This window comes from Sebastes umbrosus, chromosome 1 (genome assembly GCF_015220745.1).
Source record: "Sebastes umbrosus isolate fSebUmb1 chromosome 1, fSebUmb1.pri, whole genome shotgun sequence".
In the NCBI taxonomy this organism is placed as follows: Eukaryota; Metazoa; Chordata; class Actinopteri; order Perciformes; family Sebastidae; genus Sebastes; species Sebastes umbrosus.
Genome location: NC_051269.1, coordinates 38,422,351 through 38,447,791, shown reverse-complemented (window position 1 = coordinate 38,447,791; position 25,441 = coordinate 38,422,351). Strand labels below are relative to the sequence as shown.

At 38.3% G+C, this 25,441-nt stretch overlaps 1 protein-coding gene across 9 annotated transcripts in view; it reads left to right on the top strand.

The window, feature by feature from the left end:
* The first annotated feature begins 5,088 nt into the window (after nt 1-5,088).
* Nucleotides 5,089-25,441, top strand: part of itpr1b (inositol 1,4,5-trisphosphate receptor, type 1b) — a 122,801-nt gene continuing 102,448 nt past the window's right edge. For all 9 annotated transcript variants that reach the window (XM_037770900.1, XM_037770908.1, XM_037770865.1 and 6 more), the window contains exons 1-5: nt 5,089-5,302; nt 8,089-8,202; nt 11,913-11,983; nt 24,656-24,771; nt 24,967-25,053. In XM_037770900.1, the coding sequence (XP_037626828.1) occupies nt 8,111-8,202; nt 11,913-11,983; nt 24,656-24,771; nt 24,967-25,053 (366 nt within the window). In that variant the 5' untranslated portion in view covers nt 5,089-5,302; nt 8,089-8,110. The remainder of the gene's footprint in view (nt 5,303-8,088; nt 8,203-11,912; nt 11,984-24,655; nt 24,772-24,966; nt 25,054-25,441) is intronic.

The window sequence follows — 25,441 nt, the reverse complement described above, 5'->3', positions numbered from 1 at the left end:
TGTTGTATCCATCTTTGCTCTCGCCAAAGCCACCAGACTCCAATGAAAAAATCTGTAATTTTACCTCGCAGAACACGGGGGTTGCTGATCTACCGCTGTCTCGATTGGTTAGTTTGTGTTATTGTGTGACTTTGGTGAATACAAACTAACCAAACTCACACAATAACAAACAAACTAACCGATCAAGGCAGCGGTAGACCAGCAACCCCCGTGTTCTGCGAGGTAAAATTACTGTTTTTTCAATGGAGTCTGGTTGCTTTGGAGAGAGCATAGAAACGGCTTCAGTTCCCCGTTGGAAACATAGACTGTATAACTGTTCACGGTGAAAATATTCTAAATATAGCGTACACTTAAACTGATATAGATTTTTTAGTAAGCCTTTCTTTTAGGTGGCTAAAATAGGTTTTGCTGCTGACCTCATCCAAAGCAGTACATTACTTTGCTCCTGTGCAGTAACTCCTGTCTGCTTCTCCAAACTGGGGGCGTGCCGATCGCCTTCTACTGTAGGTAATACACTGATTATGTATAAGTACCTCATACAATCCCACATCAAAAATACCCGAACTATCCCTTTAATCTCTGATATGAAATCAAGATTGAATATTCCTTCCAAGAGGAATAAAGAAAACACAAGAGACTCTTTGTTCCTAATATATTTAGCTCCACTCTGACATTTCTGATGAATGCCAGGATTAGATGGCCCACACAGAGGACTATCAGAGCCTCAGACTAGAAAACTACCAACCATTGTGTGCCCACACATTGCTGCTTAGGGAAGGCCTGAATCTGCACACGAGTATACTCAGTCTAACACATGCACGACGATGAATCTCACAATCTGTGCACCCACACAAATGGTCGCTGCATTTTGTCTTCCCTCTGCCTCTGGTGCATTCCAAGCATGCAGATGCTTTATTCATTAATTTGTTAGTCATGCGTTAATTCTGTCCGAAAGACCGGCCCCGTGTCTCTAAAATTCAGCTTCCAGTCTGACCATCAATCGGGATGAATCACTGCTCCCTCCCACCAAACATGTGCTCTTTTTCATGACCCTCGCAGTATTTTTAAAAACAATCTGTTGCAGTCATGCATTGTGTGGGGAAGCCTTCTGGCAGCAGACGAGCTCTTCAGGTTCACTAAAGGGTATAATAATGACCAAAATACCCAGAGAATAACGAAAGCACTGTGTTTATCAAGCTACAAATCCAACCAACAGAAGTGCTGCAATTCACAAACACAGCAGCAGTTGTGTCTAGTTTTATATATAAATATATATATACATATACAAACCATTTTTTTGCTCTGTGGTAGAATGGTAGCCAGTCGTCTGTACACTGTATCCATGACAACTGAGTATGCAGTGATCTGTATTCAACTTCACTTAATGTCAAATTTAACCAAAGCCTAGAAATACTTTCAGTGGAATAAATGTTAATCTCTTGGATCCAGTTCAATTTATTTTTATATATAGCGTCAAATCATAACAGAAGTTATCTCGAGATGCTTTTCATATAGCGCAGGTTTAGACTGTACTATATAATTTAGAGACCCAAGAGATCCCCCAAGAGAATGCATTCCTATGTGACAGTGGCAAGAAAAAAACTCCCCTATAACGGGTAGAAACCTTGGGCAGAACCAGGCTCTGGGTGGGCGAATATGTGCATTGACCGGTAGATATTGTCCTTTCCTTCCTTTTACACTGATTATGATTCAACCAAGGTAACAAGTAATAACACTTTGGTTTTGAGAGTATCTGTGCTTTACTTGAGTTTTTATGCTTCTGTCAACTTTTCACTCCACTACATTTTCTAAATAAAATGTATACTTCTACTCAGATACATTTCCTCAGATCATCTTCCTTACTCGTTACTATTGCAAGCAAGCAGGTTTGGCGAATCAGTGGTCCTAACTTGCAAGTTGCATCATTCACGTGATGGGCAAGTGCAAATAAAGTGCTCTCAAAACCGTAGTTAAGTTTGGATTTCTGCTAAAGTCCAGGCAGGCGACATGTCAGATCATGCAACTTGTAACTACGAGGGAAGGAAAACTTCATTTTCCTCTTTAAATCCTTCAAGTTGTGGAGACCTCATTTTTCTTCAAGTGTAGTGTAGCCTCCATTTTTAAGGTGGTGTACATGTTAAGAAGAATAAACTTCATAAATCTCAAGCTTGCTTTTTTATTAACAGCATTTACTTGTACTTTTATTTTCAGTACTTATGTACATTTAATATCAGAAAATAACTTTTGAAACTTAAGTACAGTAAATACCAGACACTTTATGACTTTTACTCAAGTAATATTCTAATAGGTGGCTTTAACTTCTAGTAAGTAAGTCCTTTTCTAGTTAGATATCTGTACTTTTACCCAAGGGTGGCTTTCAGGTACTTCATCCACTGCTGGATTCAACAAAGAGAGTAGCATAGTCTGTTTTTACATAAGTGGTTTTGAATGTACTTTTGATAGAATTTGGGATATAATTTGCTAAAGATGACTGATTGCATAACCAGTAAGAGTTAAGAGTGTCTGGCAGTACAGAAAGTGGAGGAGTCACATACATAATAAGTGTTTTTTTCCCCCCTACTGCATCATATCGGAGCTGGGTTTTATGTCAACGCCAGGAATGCAGCACATTAAAACATAAATCACAGTGTAGAAGAAGATCTTTTTTTGGCCTCGGAGCACAAAATAGCAATCTATATGCATTAACATCTCAAAGACCTCACTGAACCCGGTGAAAAACAGATGTGGAATGTAGAAAAGGAAGAGACGCACTTTTATGGTAATGGTCACTTGTGTAAGCCCACTTACTCCACTCTTATCGTCCTTCTACATTCTGTAGCTAAGAAACCAAATTAACAGCTCATCAGTGGGTTTGGTTAATGCCACTGAGCCCATTTTAGGGATGAAAGTGCTCCTTTCATCCCTAAAAAAGTGCTCTTCCTGTGCCTCTCTTTCTTTCATTCATGATGCAATTAGGAATAATTAGGAATAATCAAGCTTTTACCATCTACTTCACGCAGGCTTTCGTGGAGAAATTGGAGGTGAGCTTCTTCACTATTTTGGAACTAGGTACACCGTGAGGACGGTCCGCCTACTCTTAATTCATATGGCAAGTTATTTGTGAGTTCAGTGTCGTCAATGCTTCAAAATATTTCAGTACAAGAGTCTGTTCCAGTTCCAGTTGCTGAAAATGTCACAGTGAGATTTTAATGGGTCAACTGCAAATAAACCAGATCACTCAAAGTTGTCAGACTGAGGTTTCCAAAGCTTACATTACAAACTTGGAAACCGGGTGGTCCATGAGCAGACCCACATGATATCTGTACGAGTGTGTTGCATAGACTCTGCAATATTCAACAATATTTGTAAAAGAAAAGAAACAAACAACATGAACTCAACTAAAGAGACAGACGTGTCCACATGATGACAAACCTGGAAATCTTTCTGCCAGTGGTCGAATCAGTGTTTCTGACAGGAGACTGCACACACAACTGATGTCTTTATCTCACGTCCTTTCACACTTCAACACGCACAGCGTGAGCTCCTCTTTGTGAGGCCGTATGTGTGCTTCTGGTTTTGACATTGTATACATGAAATAATGTAGACATTGACAAAAAATCTCCCAGTCACGCGGATTTGATCATTCTGAGACATTTCCACTACAGTCCACAACATGTGACACACCTGAAGGAGTCAGTAGTAGACATGATGTTCTAACAGAGCTGGGAGTTTCTATTCTATTTTCTTCTATTGCAATCATTTGATCGCATCAGCTACTGATTCAAACAAGACCAAGTTCACAAGTGTGGGGAGAACTACGGTGGCCTTCAGGTAATGTAAAAGCGTGAAAGGCTCTCTCCAGAGACAGTATTGGGTTTGTCTGTTAGCAGTGCAAGATGGTGAACGATTCTTAGTTTCTGGTGATTTTAATAAAACATAGTTATGAATATTATATTCCATTTCTGCTATAGATCCCCTGAGTTGGTACACACTGTACCTTTTAATAAAAACACAGTTTTATTTGTTTATTTAATTATTTTTTTTACTATTTTTATGATTATACTAGTTAGCAACTTGCAAAAAACAACAACAAACAAACAAACATAATTTATATTGTATAATTTTGTCCTATGTGTTTCATTGAGATGTGTGCTCTGCTGGAGGTGAATAAAGTAATTTAATTAAACTGAATAAGGCCACCACTTTCCCCTCCTCCAAGATAAAAACCTTAAATCTAAAATGAAATGAAATAAGATCAAATAAAATAAAATAAAATAAAATAGAATAAAATAAAATAAAATAAAATAAAATAAAATAAAATAAAATAAAATAAATATATATATATTTTTTGAAAATTATTTTTATTCCTACAAAACATAACACCGTTGCCATAATACAAAAAAAATGATATCTTACATTTAACATTTAATATGTACATACATATATTCACACATACACATCGCTTCCCACTCCCACACAGAGACAGGTCCAGACTTCTTCACACCCCTAGAGGTAAAGTTACAGAAAAAGAATAACATAAAAATATTTTTTTAAATAATTTAATTAGTTAATTACAATTAAAAGTAATAAGTACTACAGTAATATAATTCATGGTAGTAAGATAGAAAACTTAAATAAATAAATAAAATTAATGTAGAGAAAAAAAGAGAAATTAATATTTAATAATTAAATTAAATATATCTAAAAATGCTTTCTGAATAATAACTAAAATAAAATAAAACAAAATAAAACAAAATAAAATAAAATAAAATAAAATAAAAAAGATATTATAAGATAAATTGAATAAAATGAATTAAAATAAAATAAAAAAGATACCATAAGATAAATTGAATAAAATAAAATAAAATAAAATAAAATTACATAAATTAAATAAAATAAAATTAATTTAAATTAAATCTAATTAAATTAAATAACACGCTTGTTTCTATCAATTCAACAATACCTTTTTAAAAATTGGAGTATCAGATATTTATTATGAGCACACAAACTCCTAAAGAACCACATTACCCAGAAAGCTGCAGCTGCAGTACCGAAAGGGGCGTTTCCTCGGTGACATGTGGAGGAGGTAAGAAGCGGATTGTTGCCGAGGACACATTCAGCTGTCAGAGATAACGCAGCTCAGCTCAGCCTGCTGCTCTTACCTGGAGGAGTTTCACTACCATGGACTTAACCGAGGACAGATCTGTGGAAATTATCCTGTGCTGACCCACTTCTTCTTCTTCTTCTCCTCACGGTTCTCCCCATCCTCTCTGTCTCTGACGTGTCCTCCCGTTCCTACCAGGTAAAGTATCTCATCTAACTGTAGTTGTATTGTTCATTTGTGTGTCACTGAGCTGAAAGCAGCAGCATCCCTCTCTGTAGAGGAAGTAACGATGAGCCCACGCGTTCATGTTCATGTGTTGCTGTTCTGCTGCAGATGAGAGATGAGGCTTTGTTTGTTCAGCTAGCAGACAAATGTTTAATATCCCGTTTTATTATCTAACAAAACAGTTTAAAACGACCACAAGACGCTCACATATCGAGGCAGTGAGCTCTACTGAGAGAAAATAGTAACTTTGTGTCGCAGTTGTAACGTTATGGAGTAAATATGTGACCTTCAACTTCACACCGACCTAATAGAAATAGAAATAAACGTGTATTTAATGAGAAATGTCACAGTTTGTGCTTTTCCTCCCTTTAAAACAGTTATGGTTTGTTGTTACAGTGTTGCAAACTGTGAGTTTATGCCACATTTCAAGCTAAAATGATGCTAAAATTGAGTGTTTATCGAGAACAACATCCTTGTCAACAGATAAATAATAGATCATGTTGACCACTTAATGGTGTTGGGTGTGGAATCAGTTTCAATATGTAGACTACTTACACAGAAATAGAAATAACAGCAGGGACAAGTACAAATAAAGGTACATTTAAAAAAAAAAAAAAAATATTCTAAAAACTTTTTTACTGTTTCAACTTTTTTGGATTATGAAAAACAAAAAACATAATTTATATTGTATAATTGTGTCCTGTGTGTTTCATTGAGATGTGTGCTCTGCTGGGGAATGACTAAAGCAATTGAATTATACTGAATTAAAAAATAAGGCCACCACATTCTCCTCCTCCAAGATTAAAACCTTATATGTAAAAAATATATATTTTCTGAATTATAAAAACAGAATAAGATAAAATGAAATAAAATGACATAACAGTTATAATGACTGTTATGTACCCAAGTTGTGAAAAAGTGTATGCATAAATGTTATATAAATAGCCTATATATAAAAAGCACCAATGACCAACAGTAAAATAAGAAATAGGCTAAAATAAAAAAAATACAAGTCAAGTTTTCTGGAAGTTGTAAACAATACAAATGGAGCAAATAAATAAACACTGAATGGATATACATGGACTGGTATGTACAGCAGGGGTTCTCAAACATTTTGGAGCCAGGGACACCCTAATAATCGTAACACTGATTAATCATCTTGCTTACTACCATTTGCACTCTTAGTTGCTATTGGAACTATTTGTATTCTACAACTTTTCAACCTAAATACTTCAGACCTGTTTCATAGTGATAAACAGCACCACATTTCGATTTGAATCATGTTAATACCACTTACATACCTTTTAAACAGAGGGTGATTTTATTCAAATTACATTTGACAGCATTTATAGGCTACATTTCAAGTAATTAATCTTAAAAATTTCAGAAAATGAACAGTAGCAAGACTGACATAGTCCCTAATAAATCCAGATATTTAAATTTACCTGGTTAAAGCTGACGTTCAGTGAGTGCGGACCCCCTGACAGAGTGCCACGGACCCCACTTTGAGAATCACTGATGTACAGTATGTACCTGTATACATGTCTATATACTGTATGCACAGTGAGTAGGATTTATATTGACAGTGACAGATGATATGTACATATTTAATAATGTTTGTGCATTAAAGACTGTAAGAATTTTGATCTATAACGGCAGTGACAGTGTATTGAGTGTATGACTTCTTTCACACAGGTTTATATTCTCTCAACCTGGACACAGGCTAAAGAATGGTGACCTACATTTAAGATGTACATGTAGGTTATTGGTTTCACACAGCTAACAATAGCACAGTGCACAGAGAGAGTTTTTTTCTTGGCAGGTATTTTTCATTGTTTCATTTCTAATAATTCTTTGCACAAATGTGTCCAACTTGAATAAGCTGTGAACTCTTTCATGATATTTGTCTATTTGTAAATGTATGCTTTAAATTGAAAAGGACAGAACCCATTACAGCTGCAACGATTAATCGATTAGTTGCAAACTCACCAGCTATTTTGATAATCGATTAATCGAATTGAGTAATTATTTTAAGAAAAAAAGGTCATAATTCTCAGATTCCAGCTTCTTAAATGTGAATATTTTCTGGTTTCTTTACTCCGCTATGACAGTAAACTGAATATCTTTGCGTTGTGGACAAAAGGACAGACATTTGAGGACGTCATCTTGGGCTTTTGGAAACACTGATCAACCTTTTTCACAATTTCCTGACATTTTAAAGACCAAACAACTAATCGATTAATCGAGAAAATAATCAGCCGATTAATCGACAGTGAAAATAATCGTTAGTTGCAGCCCTCCAAGATACACAGGTCAAAATTCATAGAAGGGCAAAGATTAACTTAATAGCTCAGTTATGTATGTCTAATTTTTTAATGATATTATTTTAGGTTATTGTCACTCATGATCTTACAGTAGGTGGTGCTCTGAGGATAGGCTAAAACCTTTAGATGGTCTGGACCCAAACAACCACAAACTACAGAAGAAGTCAATGTCATAAAAGTAATGAAGATGATCATAACCATTGCTGTTTACAAATTCTTTTCAACTTAATCAGCTGTTGTTAACCTACAGTATGTGTGCAGGAACATGGAGCTGCAACATAACGTGCAAATGTTTAGTATTTTTGGAATAATGGAATATTAAAATTGTCGTTTATTTTCTGTTGATAACATTGACTAGCTGAGTGAAATAGTTCAAAGCGTGTGATTTGATGTAGTGACTGCTCTCTAAAGACCTTTGGTGTCAATCTTTTGCAGGTGTAGACAACGCTGAGGAACCATGTCGGACAAGATGTCCAGTTTCCTCCATATAGGGGACATTTGTTCCCTATATGCAGAGGGCTCCACCAGTGGATTTATCAGCACTTTAGGGTAAGTGTTCTTGTTGTTTTAGACAATATTGTCCCGCTGTGCAGAATACACAACTATAAAACAGTACAGGCTACAGAATAAACACAGTAACTCATGTGAGGATCTACATGGTTGCTGTTTTTTAGTTGACAGGGAGTATAATGGATGATTGATGTAATTGATGGATTTAATGCCCGTGTTTGGCTGGAGGCAGTTACTGTCAACATAAGTATTTGTTCCTCCACATTTTATGGTGAATAACAAGTGATCTGATTTCAGTGAAAGAAATCAGTTGTGAGAATTTAGTGAAGTTATGCAAAGACGGATATGGACTTGAATTAATAGTTAAACTAGAGAATGAGGACTGCAGAAAGCCTTTCTATCTTTAAACACACTCAAGCTCAAGTATTTATTTTGTCCACAGTAATAAGCCGAGCCCATTTGCTCTGCTGTAATTTTATTTGCATAAATTTAACCACAACGTTCTTATCCCTATGTTGTGTATTTTAAAAGAAAGAAACTCATATTTAACACAGGTGGCAGCTCCATTTACTGTACATATGTTTTGTAAAATAGGGGTGTCTTGTAATCCCATGTGGGATGGGCCTAGGGCTGGGCAATATGACGATATATATACCGTGAAATGGATATAAAAATGTTGATCTTGATTTTTTGCAACCAGAAGTGACACGAGAGGGTGGAGCTAAACACAACCGAACATTCAATAAGACCTTTTTAGGTGACCAAAAAGGTTACAATTAACTGTCATGAACTGAAAACACTGTGAAAGGGTTAAAGTTGTAAGACGAAAACGATATTAATCGAAAACGACCATAATTTATAAATGAACATCATGCTGTATTGAAGAAGACTTGAAACTAGTGATTGAGACCATGAACTCATGTTTACAATGTTTACTGAGGTAATAAATCAAGTGAGAAGTAGGCTCATTTTCTCATAGACTTCTATACAATCAGACTTCTTTCTGCAACCAGAGGAGTCGCCCCCTGCTGGCTGTTACAAAGAATGCAGGTTTAAGTTGCTTCTGCATTGGCTTAATTTTTCAGACCTGGAGGTTTCCCACTGGATGGGCCAGATGTTTGACACAGAAATAGACAATAAACTAACTAAACTACCAGAAGAAGAAACTGAATCTTTTACAGCAGAACCAAATGAATCTTGTTTATTCAACTTTAAAGTTAACGACTCCCACATGTACTGTATGTTGCAGTTGTGGTCTGCTACTCAATGGAAAAACTGACTGTAGTCAATTATCTGTTTTCCCTTAATCTGATGGTTTTTGTCTTATCTGTGAACACAGAGCAGAATACTCAGCCACTCTCGATAACATCGTCTGGCAAATGTAATCGTGTTAAGATGTCATTTGAGAGGGGGTTGATCCCCACTATAGTCATTGCTCTCCTGTTCTTTTCATTGATATTCTCTGCTTAGTTGGTACTCTCGCCTCAAATTACCCCGTCTCTTCCTGCTACATGCTGAGCACCATTTATTTAAGGACTTGACGTCTTTCCTCCTCCCTAATTGTAGGCAACGAGTTAAACATGCATCTCATTACGGTCAAATTGAGCAAATCTTGACGTGCAATTGACAGTCACCGAATTAGCAGAAGGCTAAAAGAAGAAGATGGAAAAGAGAGAGGATGATGTGAATGTCCCTGTCCAGCATATCTGACATGTCAGGCTCTATTTTCCAGACTTCATTTTCTTGCATCAAGACCGTCTCTTTCCTCTTTTTCCTTACTATTTCCTGCTCCAGGGTGTTTTTTTTCTCACAGTGTGAAAATGAGAACAGTATTTGTGTTGTCCTCTTCTTTTTAAGTGTTACAATCATCCTCCTCTTGCCATGTCACTATTCGCCACTCACCACAGGCCGCGCAGAGCTCTCCTCCTCGCCAGCTCTCACAGACCATGCTCTTTCACAGTTTAGTGTTGTGCGTCACCCACCATGGCAACAAATGTGCGCACAGCTTTGAAGACAGCCACCGTGACAGAGCTCGTTTGTCAAATTTCCCGTCTTAGCGGTGATATGCCTAGTAATCATTTTCCCTCCACCGCTGCTGTGAGCTCTCGCTGTTAAAGAGAAGAGCTTAGAGGGCGCATCTATAAATAGCATCGATGTATTAGGTGTTTCTTTTGCTGTCAGCATACTGAATGTGACCCCTGAGAGACGGCCGCGGCCACCTGGAGCACAGCTGGCTCAGAGAGGATGGATGAGGAAGATGAGATACGGCCATGATGCTGTATCCCAGAATGCAAGAGGAGGTTTCTTCTTCACCTTGAATATAGATGACCCTTAAATCTCCTGTTCCTTTTGGACCTTGGCCCATCAGTGCATCAGTGTGATCAAGGCGATGGCTCCTCGTTTCTACAGAGGAGACTCTCACACCATGTGCTTTCTTCCTTCATCATCACAGTGCTCCTGCAGTGCAGAGTAGCCTCTACCGCATGAGCTATAAAAAGATGTAACTGACTGGTCCGACTAGAGCATCCTACTGAATTGTATTATTTATGCTGCTCTACTATCTGATAGTATACCCAGGGGGTTCCCCTATAATTCCTGGGTATAATGAAGCTATTAAAGCTGGGGTTGGTAGTGCTGTTCAAATACGTTTTTTGTTATATTAATTAATTCTCATTACATCCCGACAGCAATCAATAAATCAAATGCTCTGACAAATAAAATAAAAAGTCTGGTATATGTGACTGTCACAGGACTGTAATAATCCTGTTTGGTTGGATCATTTTTAAAATCTAATGTACTCCTGCTAGTTTCTCAAGATTGTGGACTCTGCCTTTTAATTGGAAAGACAAGGTGGAATAATGGTGCTAAAGTGGATTATGATGAGGTAGCGCTGTTGTTGCATTCTTTAAGAAAGAGGCCCTGGTTCCTCTCTAAATAAAAAATAAAAATATATATATATATATACTGTATAAGATATTACAGTTCATAAATCTTTATCTTCATCCTCTCAGTCCTTGGTTGTCCGCTTCTCCCATTACGCATATCTCTTTTCATAATGCTCAATATATTAATTCCTGGGCAGAAATGCAGAGGAAACCTGTTGCTCCGTTACTTTTAAGCTTCAGAAAGCCTTTTTTTCTTGTGGCGGTTTGCACTCTTTCAGTGGGTTGTAGAGATTTAGATAGTTTAGTTTAACAATTTGAACTCTCAATCTCTTAAATATTGAACATGAAAGCTTCCCCGAGTCTCCAACCTGATGTTTATTGTAGATGCAATGAATTATGTCTTAATCCTGCTATTCGTGTGTTATGAACGAGCTGACATTCGTTATTAAAATCAAGCAGTTTCTATGTCCAGTTGGACTTTTTCCACAGCTGACAACTTGACATGGCAGGAAAAATACAGGCGTTAATAGTACTGTAATAGTGACCCTGGAACTGACCCATTTAAATGAAATGCAGCCATTAATGTTATTAAATTGACATGTGATTTTCCTGCTGTAACATGTCAAAATGCTGTGAAAAACGCTCAGCAACCACGGTATATGGTTTTCAGGTACATAGTAATTGTAATGGTGTCAATTTATCTGTAATCTGATATGTTGTTGTGAACAAATTACTTGAGAATTCATGATACAAACTTGATACCTTACCGACAATTTCTTACTTAAAAAAAGTATATGATGTTGAAGTCTAAGTTGCATGTGTCTTTGAGTGATTGACTCATCATAATGATGTCTGTGTCCCCAGGCTTGTGGATGACCGCTGTGTGGTTCAACCAGACACAGGAGACCTCAACAACCCACCCAAGAAATTCAGAGGTAAGGCCTCAAAATCACTTGTTTCTCACTTAATGATATCTTGATGTCTACGGTATAAGTCAAGATTTTCAGCAATTTGAGTTTTATTTTTCATCAGTTTTGGTAAAAAGCTATTGTTTTGTTGTCTTTATCTCATTATATATTTTCCGACGTGGTCTTTGGTGTTCTCTCAGACAGGTCAGCTGTAGTTTACACATTAGAGAAGCAGGTCTGGAGTTTTTGATTCCCTAAAATGAAAGGGAAAATTGAGTGAGGAGAGTAAATCAAGTGTAAAAGTGATGCCAAGAAAAATGCTTCACATTAATAATTCTTCTACAAACGTATCCAACGGTTTCATGGTTGTTTTTAGAAGAGGTCTTCATCAAGTGTCAGCTCTAGGTATTCCCATTAGTTGTGGCCATTGCTGCCTACTGCAACAAAGACGCTTTTTAAAAACATATTTTTAATCTCAATGATGTTCTTCTTGTTAGATAAAGATAAGACAGATATAGTCAAGTGAATGTTATTGTATAGAAAGGATAGGATAGGCACTGGCTTGTGTCTGTCTTTTCAGTATGCAGTTTTATGTCTTGTGCTTTGTTTTGTTTACTTTTTAATTTGGCTGCACATGTTGCAGATGATTGCATTAGTTACGGGTTGTTTTAGATTCTCTGTGAAGGTGTTTGGCCGTTTTTTTTATGTTGCAGGAGTAGGCCTATATAATATGTAAATTAATTCATAATTCTCTCCTAATACCGGTGTTTCTCATGCTGTTAGATCTTTACTAAAGAGTAATAGTAGAATAAGCTGCGTCTAAGATCCCCTTTTTCCTTCAAAACTGCTCAAATTCTTGGAGGCATGTTTTGTTCACAGGGTGTTTTAAAATTCTCTGTAGTGTGCTGTGACCCTCCCCTTCCAGCAAACGCTGCTTCACTGCATTAGGAAGTAAAGCATGTTGAGATGATAATGGTTATATTTGCATATTATCTGTATGTATTTGAAAAAGGGGGGTTGACGGTAGCCATCATTTACTTGGTTAGCAACAATGCCAATGAGCGCTGTTGCCTTCAGATATGCTCACTTGGAAAGAAAGGACCTAAGAAAAACATTTGGTACACATAAGGCAGGATAGATACTTGTGACTTATCATCATTCACTGCAGAAATGGATGATCATCTGACCAGGTGACGACAGGTGTAGCTATTGCAGTAGCCGCTAAGTGTATCAAATTGGCTGCCACTTCCTAGCAAATACATTTCTAGTTTTGGCAGGTTTCCGCAGGAGGTCTTTAGTAAATTAAGAGTGAAATGACACAACTGTCAGTGCCAATGTCATTTCCATTTACTTGGAACAGTGCTCTTTCCAAATGAATTCAATTCAGTTGATTTTTTTTTTTATACATAGGAAGCTTTGCAGGACCTTATTTAAAATGTTACTGTCATTTTCATGATAGGTGCTTTTTGTGAGTGTCTCTTGAGATCCTTTTACCACAACATAGATCCATAGATAAATGGGAACATAGTTTGATATCATGTAACTTTTCTTTACAGGTTATTTGGGCCTGTATAGCTGTTTTTTTAAACACGATAAAGTCAGTGGTGTCATTTTAGTCACAACCTGAAGTAATTCTCTGAATCAGAATTCAGTTATATGAAGCCATTCATGACTAAATATGCAGATAATTAGGGCTGACCTTCTTTAATCCGTCATTTTGGTCTCGGTCGACTAAGATTTCTCAGTCAATTAGTTGTTTTTTTATGCTTTTTTCATGCTGAATGACTTATTTCTAAGACACTTATGAGGACATGTCTGGTAAACACAAGATTTAAAGTGGTGCTTTTGTGCGATTCTTTGTGGAGAAACTCAGTTTCACAGATCTGTCGATTAAATCAACTAATCAATTAGTCTAGACACTAATGAGTGTTAGTCGACTAAGGATTTCTTTGGTCGAGGACAGCCCTACACGTACTACTAAAAGCTAGTGGCTATTTGGCTTAAGAAGGACAAAAATGAGAATGATTTAGAAGAGAAGTCCTCTTTGACAGCATGCTCTCTAACATAGTTGATTTATATCAGTGGGATGTATTTCAGAGCTCCACTCAGACCCCCCTTGAGAAATAGCTGTAACATTTGCATGTATAAATTAAATATAAAATGGGTCCGTCAGAATAAGTCTGCAATAACAAATGAACAGAATTAAATATTATCATTACTACGCGGTTATGCAATGCAATTGTAAAACATTGCCTATGAATGTACTGTGTTGTTTTAGCTGCTTTCGATAAAGATGGACATTTATTTTATGGCCTACGTGAACAGTTTCCAGACCAAAGGGCAGACGTTTTTAGATTGAATTTGTCTCGTCTAGCAAGACTCCAGTCCATTCATAGGTAATAGCCCTGTAGCCACACGTAGTGTTTTTGTTTGTAGTTTCAGGCAGAATGCAGAGTTAAGTATGGGGCTCATGACGGCAACCTGCCATTACATCTTAACATCTAACAACGGGCTCTAACCTGACAGCGTGAACATTTGCACAGATTAGCAAGCAGCTATGTGGCTAAAAATACAACATCTTTTATTTTTTTTGGTGAAGACCAGGGTCAGTTGTATTGTTGATTTGTTTCAGCTTTCCTTACCCTTTTAAGCTTGTACTCCATGATATGCGTGTATTGCATTTCAATGACTTATTCAGCTATTTGACTCTAAAAGGGACCATCATTTACTAAATGAACATCATGCTGTATTGAAGAAGACTTGAAACTAGCGATTGAGACCATAAACTCATGTTTACAATGTTTACTGAGGTAATAAATCAAGTGAGAAGAAGGCTCATTTTCTCATTGACTTCTATACAATGGACCTCATTTTGCAACCAGAGGAGTCGCCCCCTGCTGGCTATTAGAAATAATGCAAGTTTAAGGCACTTCCGCATTGGCTTCACTTTTCAGACCCGGTGGCTATGTCCACTTCTTTTATACAATCTATGGATGTCAGCAGCTTTATGTTTCCCCTAAGGCACTGGTTCTGCACACGACCCACTCACGACTAGGGCTGTCCTCGACCAAAGAAATTCTTAGTCGACAAACACTCATACGATTTTGTTGTCTAATCCATTAGTTGATATAATCGACAGATCTGTAAAACTGGTTTTCTCCACAAAGACGCACCACTTTAAACCTTGTGTTTACCAGAGATGTGCTTATCAGTTTCTTAGAAATAAGTTATTCAGCATGAAAAAATCATAAAAAAAACGACTAATCGACTAAAGAAATCTTAGTCCACTAAGACCAAAACGACCGATGAGTCGACTAAAAGAGCTAAGAGGAGGCAGCCCCGCTCACGACCTCCTTGTAACAAGTTGCATATGTTTCTGAGCTGGGGCCAGTTGTCCAAAGAGTTTCAGAGTCCCAAAGAGGTAAAGCTCTTGTATATCTCAAGAAAGAAAGAAAAGATTTGAGAAAAAATTTACTATTTCTTCAGCGGAAATGTTTTTTCTTCTTCTGTCCCATATTGCGAAACCTTGGGGCGTCCTGCCCCCCAGGTTGGGAACTACTGCCTTCAGTATAGAATAAAATACAACCTTTGTGATAACTGTTGTTGAGACTGGTATGATGGTTGACAGTGTGGTCTAGATTTGCCTTTTGGGGGAGTGCCCAAAATCTTTTAAATTTAGATTTTTTTCAACTTCAAGTTTTTTCAACTACGTTTCTGGCGTAGAACTCTAAAACTATTTAACTTAGGAGCTTCAAATTTGGTATGATGGTTGACAGTGTGGTTTAGTTGTGCCTTTTGGGGGTTAGAAATCCAGGGTGCCCAACATTTTTGATAATAACAAGCTAGATTGTGCTCAATAGACTAATGCCATTAGTTCCAAAAAGGGCAAAACCTTTGGCCCTTCTTTAGTAGGGGTCAAGCAGTGAGCAGGGGTATGTGATCCATGCTCATTTTTGCTTTGTTGTTGAGGCTGTACTTTGTATTGTGTTATGTATTATGTATGTATTATTATGTAGTGTTTTATTGGATAGCAGGCAACACATTTTAAGGTGTTTATAGAAAACACTTTTCAATATTTTGTGGTCCAGTCCAGCACCACCTCAACACATAACCACAGAACTGACTGTACTGCATCACATTACACCTCACAGCTGTTTCTGTCTTTCTGCTTAATGTTAATCTGGAATTGTTGATTTTGTCTGAGGCAGCTGTTGTGTTGATTGGTCTGTTGTGACAGTATGTCAGTGTTCATATGATTCCGTGGTTCCAGTGAGTACGAACTGCTCGTTGGTTCGCAGCAGGTGCAGAGTATGGCTGTTTATCGGAAGTGGAATTATTACACATGGATTTTTCCTAGAACTGAGACAACACTAACATGGCTGTCAGACCAAAAGACAACCCTGGTGTTTGATCAGCAGTGTGGCTCTGCTGGAGCCTGATCAATGCATGACCAGTAGAGGTGTAAACAACATTATTTTTAACAACCTCAGAGTGACTCCAGTTCTGTGAAGTGAGGAGCATTTCTTTGTTCAAATTGATGATCTACCTCACAGAAGTGTCTTTCTGTATAACACGTTCATCATAAAGTAGCCTTTTTTATTTTTACTCCGCCAACAAATTAAATCAAGAGCAAAATGAAGTGCGGGGTAGATTAAATGAACAAAAACAAAATCTCTCAGTAGCTTTTTGAAGTAACTGAGCCACCGCTGCACACTCGACTGCAAAGACGGGTCATATAAGGTTTCATTCAAGAGTGTCATTTTCATATCCACTCAGTGGAAGATATCCACTTGGAGCTGATCTAGTCTCGACGAGTGGATTGTCCTTAATGGGGTACTTTTTGTGTGTTTAATATAAACACACAATAAACATGATGGCCTGGTCTGAACCTTTGAGAGAGAGACATGTCAGCTGTAATACAAATCATTCTTTTTTCTTTTCTTTGATTGATTTAAGTGATGGAGATGAACAAGTGTGCAGATTTGATTTTCTCTGATAAATATTTATTTATGCTGAAATTGAGATGTGGATTCAATACTACGACAAATGAATGACTTAAAGGCAGAGTTGGTGAAGATTTTTAGAAATTTTTAATATAACATTTTAATATAAACTTGTTATATTAGTTGAAATTCTCATTACATCCCGACAGCAATCAATAAATGAAATGCTCTGACAAATAAAAGAAAACCATCCGGTATCTGTGGCTGTCGCAGGACTGAAGGCTACCTGCCTGTCTGCGTGCACTCTGACTGTGCACTCATTGCGCGTCATTGGTGTCTTCCACAAGCTGCTAGCTTGACAGCTGTGAGTACTAACAATAGCCATGTTCATTGTTTACGTTAATTATGATATATTAATGTTCATAATGATAATTGTGGGGGAGTGGCTTTGGAGGGAGGCCTGAAGCAACGGACTGTCGGGGACTTTCTCTCTAGATTAAGGGACTTTTGGAGCTAGTCAGCAGATAATGCTGCTAGATATTTTGAAAGAGGGAAAGAGTTGACAACACTGGGCTCGTCTAATAATTGAGAAAAGTTCATTTAATATATATATATTTTTTTTTTAAAGTTATTTTTTTGGGGGCATTTTCCATTTTTTTTATGACAGGACAGTGGATAGAGTCTTGAAAGGGGGGAGAGAGAGAGTGGATGCGGAAAGGGCCACAGGCCGGATTTGAACCCGGGCCGCCGCGGTCAGGACCAAGCCTTAATACATGGACACCCGCTCTACCAACTGAGCTAACCCAGGCGCCCACATTTAATATATTTTAAGACTTTGACTTTGTTTTCAAGCACAGATGATTTGACGTCATGAACCTCCGGTAGTTTCCTCATAATGCTTTGAAAACAGCTGACTGATTTTACCAGTTCACTGTAGAAACACACAGAATAGCACGGATCAGCAAGATAAGGTACCCAACAATAAAACCCCCCTTTCTGTTAATGACATTTTTCACATCTGGGTTCCAGATGTGTTGTTAATAAATGTCCAGGATGTCCATATCATGCATTCTCTACCACAATTGATGCACTACAGGTCCAAATGCAAGCTATTGCTCTCTGTTATCTGCTGCTAGCTGTACTGGCTATACAGTACATGTGCATCCAGAAGCCTAGTTACTGTATGTGCCAGTTTTCTGTACCAGGAGGAGCTCCATAGATTGGATGAAGAGCTGATAGGTAATACTGCTGTATGGATTTAAACAAGACACTGCCTTTCCGTTTGGGAATACAAAGAAACAACTTCACTTGTCTGTTTCTAACTGAGCTATATTCAAATCATATTCAAAGCTGTGGTTTCACACCATAAAATAGCAGTAACAGCAGACTAACCCGAATAACAGCATGTGCTATTGGCACCTTTAAGTCAACCCATGACCGTGCAAAAGCAAAAGCAAAAGCAAAAGCAGAACTTGTCAGATATGCATCACCAAATATATATATTCATATATATATATATATAAAAAAAATGCATGGTGCCATATGTTGCACTGTTTCTATAATTATTGTTTGATTATTATTATTATTGAAAAACTATTTCATTGAAGACCACAGTTTCCACATTACATATTATGGCTCATTTAGAAATATGCACTTAAATTACAGATCATTTGAGTATTCATATAGGTGATGTGAGGACATGTCTAACCCCACAACAGGTTGCAGTCTTACCTCTCTTATTAAGGCCGGTGTTAAACAGAAGCAAAGTGTACCAGGACTAAATCCTAACATCCTTGTTGACTATTAATAGCACACTAGAAAGTCTGTTTCACTGGGAGCTGTAGCACGGGAGATTACACCTAACTTCTTTCTCTCTGATCTGAGTGGTTGATACATGGACTGAAGAGTGTGTGTGTGTGTGTGTGTGTGTGTGTGTGTGTGTGTGTGTGTACTCAAATATGTAGAAGTTGATTACATGCTGATTGCTTTTGTTTCCCTTTTTTTTGTCTGTACACAAAGCTTTGAGAGATCAAGTGAGACAAGCAGGAGGCCTTTGCACATCTCCGTGTGCTCAAAAGCATCACATTGTGTGCAGTAAAATAACTTTGGCTTTATGTTGTCCCGAATGTTCCATTCATGTTAGCTTGGGATATACATTTTCAGTTGTAATGTGTGATGCATCTTGTCTGTGTTTCAGACTGTGTATTTTGGGACTTTTGCAGGAGTGTAGTCTCCGAGTGTGATGCCAGATTTGTGCGTTAAGAAAATTACAATTACCTACCTCTAGTATGCAGGAGACATAGAGGTGACATCATTAAAAGCTTGTTCACAGAATATATGACATCACAGCCGAGCCACCTGCCATCCACTTTTGTACTAATAGGTATGATTTAAGATTGAACTCCTTCAAATTAATCCCACTAAAGTGATTCTCTGAAAATAGAGATGTCCCACTTCGTGCTGTAAAAGCATGGAACGAGCTTCCAGAGGATGTAGTGCAGGCACCTGCAGTTAACTCTTTTAAAGATGCTGATCAACAGAGGATATTTTGTATAATCATAAAGCTTATTTATGAAATTATTATTTCGTATATTGTTGTATTATTTTGTATGTATTGTGTTGTTTGTTGTAGTTTGAGAGTCTGGTGTGGAGGATTCATATCCTGTACAAGAAAAAAATTCAATACATTTCAATAAAAATACTCATAAAATACAAAATAGGGACTATTTCTTTTGGTAAAAGTAGTTCCAATGAAAACAGTTGAGGCATGTTTTGCGGCCTTTCCTGAGTAACCACATTGTAAAACACATTGTTGGCAGGTTTTTCAATGCTGTATGTTGTACTGGGATGGCAGCAGAAATCTCCCAGACAGACATCTCAAAACCTGGACATATAAAACCAAAACCATCGTCATGGCTAGATACCACTAGAGGCAAGTCATTCTTTGTGACATAAATCACTAAATATGCATGGTTCTTAAACAAAACGCATCTCATTCTTATATGAACAGAAAGGGATGTGTACCTATCAAGTAGCAAACCAAGATGAGCTGCCCTGTTGTCCAGACAACAGACTCAATACTTTGTTTCTGAAGATGAGTCATTTATGAGTTTGTTCTCAGTATTTTCTGGTTGATAACATTTTGGCAGATCAGTTTTGCTAGAGATAACATTCCATGCAAGGAATGCTTAAATTAGCCAACAAAGGTAGATCTATTGTTACATCGGTATGTGAAGAATGAAATTATTGGATGATTCCAGCTTTCTTTAGCTCCATTTACAGGGGCAGTTCATCCACACTACAAAAACACACACAAGAAAAATTCTCATTTACCCAAAGTGGTATCTAGTCATACATGGTCATCATCATCATCATCATCTTCAGTGATGAGGAGATAAACGAGACCCAGACAGACCAATGAATCTGTTTTGTACACATCGCTGCTAATAAATGGCTGCAGTCATTCGCTTCATATAAACAAAACAGATCAGGGCTGATTAGAAGTTTACCGTTGCAGATATAAGGAAGATAAAGTAGATCACGTGGGAAAAACTAGCTACCACGAGGTTAGTGTTTTGTTTTATTAGAGGAAGTGAGATGAATAGTCATTAAACTACAACAGTCAAACGCTAGACTGAGACAGGATAGAGTGGTTGTGATCTGTGGTAGAGCAGGAGGTTGGTGGTCGTACATGTGACTTCTCGCAATCTTGAAAGGGTCATGCATGAGGATTAACATGGAAGCAGTGTATTTGGTCATATTGTTTTTGAACATGTGAATGTTTGGGAATCTACAGAGCATATAGTTATACAGTGGGGGAAATGGATTATGGAGCAGGAATGTTTTGAGAAATATCTAAGGATGTGAAAGCTCTTTTGAAATCCTTTGTAACTGCTGTGAATCTGAGACGACCGCTGTCTCCGTTCACTGTGAAGGAGCAAACTACAAACTGTCTTTCAGCTGTCAGTAGTCAAACTTTAAAGTTCACACTCTACAATCAAGTACCTCTGTTCTGAATGAATATTATATAATAATAGCGGATAATTAGACTTGTCAAACACGGGTATAATTAATACCATTAATGATGGCTGCCAGCCCTGACATTGTGCGTGTGTCGTTGGAATGGGGCCATCATTAATGTTATCAGATCCACCTGTGCTTTTCCTGTTATGACATAAGTCATAATGACACTAGATACAGTTCAGGTGTCGTTATGACATAAGTCATAATGACACTAGATACAGTTCAGGTGTCGTTATGACACAAGTCATAATGACACTAGATACAGTTCAGGTGTCTTCATAATATCAAGCCTTCTGCAGGAGGTTGAGCTTTAGATTTAGAAACCTTGTCAGAAATCACTCCTTTGTGTTCACTCATTCACTACTCCAGATATAATCATCACTGACAGGTGTAGAGTCACATAACTGTCATTTTCGCTTCCATGGAATGTATACTGTGGGTCACATGAGACACTTAAAGCTGCAGTGGGTAGAAATCATGGATTTATTCAGAGAACTGGATACAGCGTTGGAGGCGGGGCCCCGTTCATTCCTATGAAAATTGCTCAGTGGCGCATGATGCCAAAATTGTTCGACTTCTGTCTGGAAAAGTACCCGGATCTTCCGCCGATTTTCCGCATCCATTAGGCTCATTGGACATGCGCAGTAGCGTCCGCTTGGTCACATGACTCCCAGCATCACGCCGTCGTCACAGTCTGGGTCTCATTCACATGAACGGAGGAAGGGAAATAACTCTGGATTCGGCTATTGGTGCGTTTTACTTTTAGGACCTAATTAGGGATGTCCATAATTAACCGTTTAACCGTTAACCGACATTAAGCATTTTAACCGATTTAACTCTTATCGGTTAAAACGGTTAAAAGAAATGTTAATAATTAATTCAAAAGCTGAGCAGCTCAGAGGAGCGGCTCGTCTCTTTAAGGAGAAAAGCGGGTCCACCTTAACAGCCCACCTTAAGAGGCGGAGCCGGAGTTGCAGGATACAGGAAGTTGGCTCCGGTCTCTCCGTGGATGTATTAAAGAACAGCTCCAGCTCGTTTGAGCGGAGGAGTTGTAGTTTCGTAGCATTTATTCACCATCAAATAAACTGTACATACAATGCTACACCAACGTTCACATCTATGACGCCACCAACAACCTCACACTCAGCGCCAACACACACACACACACACGGTCTGTTGGAAACTCTCTAAAGTTACTCAGACTACGTGTGCGGCGGCGGCGATCACGAAGCCTCCAGCAATGCTAGAGCTGCTAACGTAGTACAAATACACACACTGTTTGTTGGACACTCGCTAAAGTAATGCCGGGCAGACAAAGCATCGTTATGCCGGGCAGACAAACAGCTGACAACCTGCTAAACTAAACTAAATGTAATGTGGAGACTTTTACTGGGAAAGTGGCTGCATGTCCGTGACTTTACACGCAGCTCCGTGGCTGCTAAGTTAACGCTCCCGGACGGTGAACTGGGGACTCCCGTCAACCAATATCTGTTGTGCTCCTGCAGCTGGTACACCGCTGCATGAGAGGCACAAATCTTGTCAGTTAACGATTAAGAACATTTTTCAAAATGAGCATCCCTAGACCTAATGATTTAAATAAGGGCTATTAGAGAGTTTGTTCATTATTCTCTCATCACTTATCAGCTTTGTGCTGTAAACGTACCCTCGGCTAAATACCTCCCCGCCCATGAAATTCACATACGTCCCAGTTTCTTTCCTTTTTTTTTCACCATAACCCCAATTGTTCATTCCCGTCAGACAGATGTTCTCCCAGTGCCCCATTTTCTCCGTTGGTCCTTGGCCTCCTTTCTGCCTGTCCTCCACCCCGTGGCCCAGGATGGCTAACCCCGGGAGACTCCTTTGTTGGCTGCATTTCAGATGGAGGCAGCCAGGGTGGCTATTTTTACCTCCGGTTATAGATCATCAGGTCCCCTGTACAAAATGATGAACCATTTTGACATATTTATATCCTGTGTAGTGATTTCTAGTCGCTACTGATCCCTACAGTGTTTCCTTTCAGTTTAAAGAGAGGATGCAGAGCTACACCACAAGGACAAATTAGCATATTTAAATACGGCAGATGCTGTTTGTTTAAAACAGTATATTATTGCTGGGAAGCTGAGCAGGTAAACCAGGAAGACTAAATGTCCTGACTGTGTCTCCATTGTTAAAATGTGCATGTGTGAGATGAGGTGTGGCGTTTTGGCACCGACTACTGTGGTCGGGTGTACTGTGGGTACAGCAGTGCAAATTAGGTGACCCAGTAGCTGTCCCTCTTAAAGTTTTAGTTGGTGTTGTTGAGATGCCGAATTCGATCAAAGATGTTGTCATCTTTAATATTCTATTATCTCTTTGGCCTCCATCGCCAGAAGCTGCAGGGTGGTCCAAATATTTGCCCTTGGGCAATCCAGCTCCATGGCCCCCCCAAAGAGCAGACGCCTGCTCTGCCTGTCTCTCTATCCTTGATGCCCCTTTGATGGCGAAACCACCAGATCGGCACCATTTCATGGCCTATTTCACATCAGAGGGATGATGAGTAGAATGATGCATTTGACAATGTTTTGGCCAGAAGGAAGCACAAGAGGAGAGATCACAGATGCTTTAAAACTAGTAGGGTTTATCCTGTGAGGAGCATGAATGTACTCAGTAAATTTCAATGCAATATCTCCATTAGATTTGGGTATTTCTCGCGTACAAGTGGACATTTTTACCCAGTAGTGAACCTAGAAGAAAACATGGAAACATGGATTTACTCTCTGCATATCCACAGGAAATGTCATGGCAACGTGGCCAGTAGTTGTCAAGACTGGCTCAGTCTAAAGGGACACAATTGTTATAATACCTACCTCTAATATTGATATGGTATTGTAAAGAATAAAACCAATCTTGTAGAACCTCAGGAGAATATGGCCTAGTACCATTTGTGCAGAGTCAAGCGTCAAATATATTTACTATTCTAAAGCAAATCCAGGAGTACATGTGTTGGGACTGATTAAGACGTATCTAGTCTTTTTGTTATCAGAATTTGTGGAGGATTTACTGCTTTCTACGAGGGATGGGACGATATAGATTTTTATTGCGTATCGCGATAGAAAAAAACACTGACAATAAGTTGATCGTAGTGAATTTCCATTATCGGGATAATCGTGAATATCTTCACAAGTGACTTGAAAAAGCTGTCTCGCTTGCTATCATGGTAGAGAAGCGAAAAATAGAGCCTGATTTGAAAAGTACAGGAATGATCATGTAAGAAAGAACAGGCTCACACAATGTTCCTTTTATTTATTTATTTATTTATTTATTTATTTATTTATGCATGGGGACCTTATGAATTATGTTTACCTTATTTAAGATTGTTTGTTTTTCACTAAAATAAATGTCAGGTAAAGTGATTCCAGTATGAAAACTGAATCACATAAACTATAAATGTACACTCAATTTAGCCATGTTGTCACACAAGTTCTCACTTTGTTACAGTGGCCTGCTATTACAGATAGCATAGTGAATGCCAGAGTCATAATGTGGAGTGCTAAAGTACGGTAAAGATACATTTGATAATTTTGATGTCTATTTTCCCGTTACTAATATTACTAGCGGACCAATTTTCCAAAATGTTGCTGATGTCTTTTGAGTTGCTTTAAGATGAAGTCAGTTAGTCTGGTATTTGTAGAGGAAAAACTAACACTACGTGATGATGGCTCTTTACATCTCTCTTCTTGTCTTCTTTCCCCAGACTGCCTTTTCAAACTGTGTCCTATGAACAGATACTCAGCACAGAAACAGTTCTGGAAAGCGGCAAAACCTGGAGGCAACAGCACCACTGACACAGTCCTCCTCACCAAACTCCATGTGAGTTTCCTCTTCACCTTAGTTTGTCTGCTCTATGACTTTTGTCATAGTGAAAATAATGGATTGGTGTTTTAATGACACAAAGCTACAGCTTTGTATTTATCTGAAATGTGTATGTAGCATCGTTCTTTCTAGAAATAGTATTGGATGCCCTCTGTTTCCTTGAGCATCTGTGTTCCCTGCTCTGTGTTTTAGCATGCTGCCGACCTGGAGAAGAAGCAGAATGAGTCTGAAAACCGCAAGCTGCTGGGATCAGTCATCCAGTATGGAAATGTCATTCAGGTGTGTTCAGGAACCTCCGAGATAAGGCGCTTTGGTTAATAGTTCTGCAGCAACATTTAGCACCATATATGACACTGTGTGCTTGACGATATTGACTATAATTCAGTTTTAATCAGAGAGAAGAGTTTTAAATAACTGCTACAGCACAAAGACGTGCTGTAAAGCTGTCGGTTGTAATGTCTTATCTTGCTTTGCTCGTTGGCCAGGAATGGTTTGCACACAGGTATGAGATCACCTGAAACCAAGAATGGTCATGCATTCCTGCTCGGTGGCATACTCGAGGGAGACCGTACATATTGTACAGTGTAGGATGCCCTAGTTGCAATGAATGAACTTTCATTCTAGCAATAGTGACCACCAATTGGTTCCTGGTTTGCCGCAGGAAATG